Raw genomic sequence first — 4,970 nt, forward strand, 5'->3', positions numbered from 1 at the left:
GTCTGAATTCCAGAAAAGACAAGTTCTAGCAAGGTCTAGTGCATTTTCGAATTTCGTGTCAGAAAAATCTAAAGTGAATAGTGATTAGAAATAAATAAAATAATAAACAGTAGTGAAGTGAACATTAGTAAAGTGATCAAGAACAAAGCAATAAACATTAGTGAAAAGTGCTTGTGAGAAATTAGAGGTGTAGAAAGACTTTAATAATAACTTCTGTAGCAGGTGTCAAGATGCTGCTGCTCGATGAGTATGTAAAATTTGTTCCTAGAATTGAGGAAGCTTCAACATTAATTTCATCGTCTGATAACATACAGTTGAATGAAGTTAATTAATGGAAAAATGAGTGCATGTTTTGTCTAAAGACTTAGCGAAAGGTGCTTTCTAGAAAGACACCACCACGGACAATAAATAGAAAACGGAAGTGTCTGAATATAATCAATAAATTGGAATCTGTAAAGGCCCGTTTTGATTTACTCATTAAAAAAGGAAGTGGTGTGCAGAAGAAGACACTGAAGCGTCCTGACATCAGTAACCGAGTGACATGGATGCACGTTACATAGCGTTTGATAGCAGAATAAAGACATGTGTTGTAGCCAACCTAGTCCAGAAAGATATCCTTGTCTTCCAGGATGATTCCGAAAGATTATTTATTACTCATGTGGGTCAGACCTTACGCGAATACAGAACTTTAAAAGTTAACGCGGTGCTCCTCGACTACTGTTAGAAAATTGTTAAAGAGACACCTGAGGACAAGAATTTTAAATCCAAAAATTAAGAAATTGATCATACAACAGATATGAAACTGTGGTTTAAAAACCACTTGAGATATCCGATTCTGAAAGAATTAGAAGATTTTAAGGAGAAAGATTTAGGATGGACCTTATACTCCATTATAAAACTTTCCGTAAACATCAATAACTTCAATATAATGAAGGATGGTTCATATATCGAACTCCCCAAATCGATCAGGAATAAGAAAGCATGTGTTAACGTGCAAAATGAACAGGACAACGAATGTTTTAAATGGGCTATACTACCAGCTACGTATCCACCACAGATGCATTTTTATTGTTTATTCAACTATACTCGATACAAAGATGTGCTAGATTTTTCTGGAATCAACAGGAGTGTTTTGATGAGGATAGTAGCGATGATGAAGACGTCAGTGAACAGGAACTTGGGATGCAAACATTTAACTTTCACTATGTATGGATCAAAGATCTTTCTCGTCTCGTTAGTAGGCAACTATCAAAACATAAAACAAGAAAATATATCTGCGATCGCTGCTCACACTACTTTGTAAGTATGGAAAAGCTGGTTTTCTACAACGAAGACTGTAAGAAGATAAATGATTGTAAAGTAGTCCTACCGAAACCAGGTCAAAACATCATTGAATTTAAGAAATTCAAATACAAGGAAAGAGTATCGCTTATTATTTAGGCCGAATGTAAATCTCTTCTTCTTAAACCAGCTAAGGATACTCATATTCATCCATCAAATACAGAAGTTTTCCAGAAACACGAGGTTTGTGATATTGACCTTAACTTTAAGTGCAGCTGCAACGATGCGATGTCCTTCTACAAGTGCTGTCCGGAGAATCTGGAATCGGCAAAGTTGTTTGCATACGAATTGTTGGCGCTTGCCAAGAATTGCGACAGTGTACTCAACATGCCGGTTCCCATAGAACTACGGAAAACCGAACAGAATGAAGACTTTGTAGAAGCCACAGTGTGTCATATCTATAGCAAACCACTACATCCATCAATAAAAAAGTTTCAAGATCACTGTCATCTCACTGGCGTATCCTGTGGCCCCGCGCATGAACACTGCAACCTTGCTTACCAGGATGCAAAGACCATACCTATTGTGTTTCACAACTTAAGTGGGTACAATGCTCATTTTATCATTCGGGACGTTGCTACACAATTTGAATGTAGAGTTACAATTGTGGCATTGCATAAATAAAAATGAATTTCATTCAAAAAGTATGTTCAGGGCACTCAGATAAAATTCAGGTTCATAGATTCATTTCGATTCATAGCTTGTTCATTGGAAAAATTAGCATCGTACCTTAACTAATATAACATTGTTAATGCAGTATTTTCCGGTATAGAGAAAGAAAAAATTATACCTTAACTCGAGAGAAAAACTAAAAAAAAACGTCAGCTTCCACCAAAAGAAAAATTTTACAGTACTTTGAATGACTCAACAATTTCCGATGAAGATTATGCACATGCACAACAGATATGGTCTGTGTTCAATCTGAAAAATCTAGGCGAATATGTAAAACTGTACATGAAGACAGATGCATTTCTTTTAGCTGATGTCTTTGAAAGCTTCCGAGGACAATGTCCCAGTCCTTACGATCTTGACCCAACACACTACTACACCATTCCTGGCTTGACATAGGACGCTATGTTAAAATAGACAAAGGTGCGACTTGATCTTCTCACGGACGTTGATATGCTGTTGATGATTGAACTAGGTAAAAGAGGTGGACTGAGTCAATGCTCAAATAGATATGCTATTGCTAAGAATAAGTATATGAGTTTTCAACGAAAACGAGGAGATTATCTTCATTGTATGTCTTGACACAAACCACCTGTACGGTTGGACAATGGTTCAACCGCTCCCTTAGGGTGGCTTCGAGTGGGTTAAGGATTTAGATCATTTTCATTTTAATGCTCCTGACGATTCATCTATTGGCTTTATACTAAAATTAGACTTGGATTATCCATCCGAACTTCATGATGCATACAATGACTTTCCATTCTGTCCAGAACACTTGAAACCACAAGGATCAAGCCAAGAAAAGCTCCTAACTAGTCTCCTATCGAAACGGAAGAACGTTCGCCATAACTGAGCTCTCAAACATGCACTTTCTAATGGTGTCAAACTTATTAAAATTCACAGAATTCTTAAATTTAATCAGTCTGCATGGCTTAACTACTATATTGATTTGAATACTAATCTTAGTAAAAATGCCAAGAATGACTTTGAAAAGAACCTATTTATATTAATGAATAAAGAAGTCTATGGCAAGACAATGGAGAACGTACGAAAACATGTTAATGTGAAACTCGTGACAAAGTGGGAGGGTAGATATGGAGCTGAAGTCCTCACAGTCACACCAAATTTCCAGATTCGCGCAATATTTAGCGAAAATCTCGTGGCTATTAAGTTAAGAAAAACACAAGTTCTTTTCAACAAGCCAATCTATGTAGGGCTTACGGTGCTTGATGTATCCAAAGCTCTCATTTACGATTTCCACTATGGCTACATGTGCAAAAGTATGGTAAAAACTGTAAACTGTTATACACCGACTCGTGCAGCTGGATATACGAAGTCAAATGTAACGATATCTATGCTGATATGAAAGAGGATATGAAGAACGATGTATGCCAATTTGGTACGTCAGATTATCCGATAGACAATGTTTTCGGAATGCCGCAAGCCCACACAAAAATTTTAGGTATAATGAAGGATGAATGTGCGGGTCAAAGTATTACCAAATTTGTTGGCTTGCGGAGCAAGATGTACAGCCTTCGTGTAAACGGTGAAGACTTTGTTAAAAATTCATAAGGGGTGAAAGCTGCCGTTATAAGGAAATCAATCACCTTCGACGACTATGCTGAATGTCTCAGAAACTCGATCATACAATATAGAACTATAAGATTATGGATGTCGATGACGATGATAATGATAATGATGATATCCTAAGCGAGGGTGATATGGAACTTTTGGATCTTCTCGTTGGTCTACGTTGGTCTGTCGTTGATTCAACATTGCACAGAGTTGATTCAGCATTGCACAGAGTTGATTCAACATTGCACAGAACTGATTCCACATTGCATAGAGTTGATTCAACATTGTATAGAGTCGACTACATATCGGATTGATCTATTCAGCTGTTGTGTGAACTGTCAAAGCCCAACCACTTTAAAAATATTTTGCTGTCACGTTTCTTAATTATTTTCTCTACAAGATAAATGTCTGGCTGTTTAACTTTAAAAAGTTATTGTTCATAGAATCCGATAGCGATGGGTTGATCTTGAGAGTCCTTGAGCTTGTACGTCACGGGGCTTGTCAACATAATCCGATCAACAGTTAATACCTAAGTCGTCCAATTGGGTGTGCATCCATTCTCGAAGACATGTTAGTGCTTGCTGATTCGAACTCTGTCACCAACTTTAAGCTTTGGCCTTGTCCTCTGTATATTTTGATGCTTTTCAAATAGTTCCATGAGTTCCTCTTCATCCTCGGCAGTGACATCTTTTGGCTGCATACCGATTGATCGATGTTTGATATTGTTATACTTGGAGATTAGGGTAGGTAAGATATCTATCCACTTGTAGTCGGCTCTCAAGCTAAATTGTGGAGATTGATGCCATATCATTGCAAAAGTTCTTTAAAATATGCATTATAAAACTTTTTGCTCTCATCGGTGTGTACGGTGTTTGGCACACGACCCTACACATGTATAGATTGCATTGTTGAAGTGACATCAGGTCCACTCTTACTTTGACGGTAAGTACTTGTAGCTATTATTCTCATGGACATAAGGTAGCATTTCAATCAAATCTACCTGGCACATCTCGTCTATACCACGCATTTGCACAGGACGACATGGATAATTCTTTCTAGCGGGTTTATGTAGTTCTGTTACTAGCGTCAATTTTTCGTTTTCCATTCTCGAGAACGTTCAATCGAGCGTCCAACTGAGCAATGAGTTCAGTGTTACGGACTGACAAATCTTGTTGAGTGTCAATCTGCAGGGTTTTCAGTTTCTTGTTAATTGATTCTTCGAATATACGTATCATTAAATTATTATTGTCAATATCTGATTGCATAGATAATATAACTTTATACACTGTACGTATCTCGCTTTATATGATGCGCTGCACAAGTAGGTCTATCAAGCTAGCACCTCCACAAACGAAATTACCAAATTTCTTTATGTCAGAATTTTG

At 37.2% G+C, this 4,970-nt stretch overlaps 1 protein-coding gene across 1 annotated transcript; it reads right to left on the reverse strand.

Moving 5' to 3' along the window:
• Positions 1–4,156: 4,156 nt before the first annotated feature.
• Positions 4,157–4,690, reverse strand: LOC117182593. Its single transcript, XM_033375688.1, has 2 exons — positions 4,521–4,690; positions 4,157–4,367 (listed from the first exon to the last, which is right to left on the reverse strand). The coding sequence occupies exons 1-2, from the start codon at positions 4,688–4,690 to the stop codon at positions 4,157–4,159; spliced, it is 381 nt and encodes a 126-aa protein (XP_033231579.1).
• Positions 4,691–4,970: the final 280 nt, after the last annotated feature.

The sequence above is a fragment of the Belonocnema kinseyi genome, chromosome 2 (genome assembly GCF_010883055.1).
Source record: "Belonocnema kinseyi isolate 2016_QV_RU_SX_M_011 chromosome 2, B_treatae_v1, whole genome shotgun sequence".
NCBI classification, from domain to species: Eukaryota; Metazoa; Arthropoda; class Insecta; order Hymenoptera; family Cynipidae; genus Belonocnema; species Belonocnema kinseyi.

Excerpts from the sequence above, each read along its gene's own strand:
- LOC117182593 (XM_033375688.1), bottom strand. The coding sequence starts at position 4,690 with ATGGAAAACGAAAAATTGACGCTAGTAACAGAACTACATAAACCCGCT. Across the intron at positions 4,368-4,520 it reads TACAAGTACTTACCGTCAAA|CTTGAGAGCCGACTACAAGT; the intron begins GTAAGAGTGGAC and ends TCCACAATTTAG.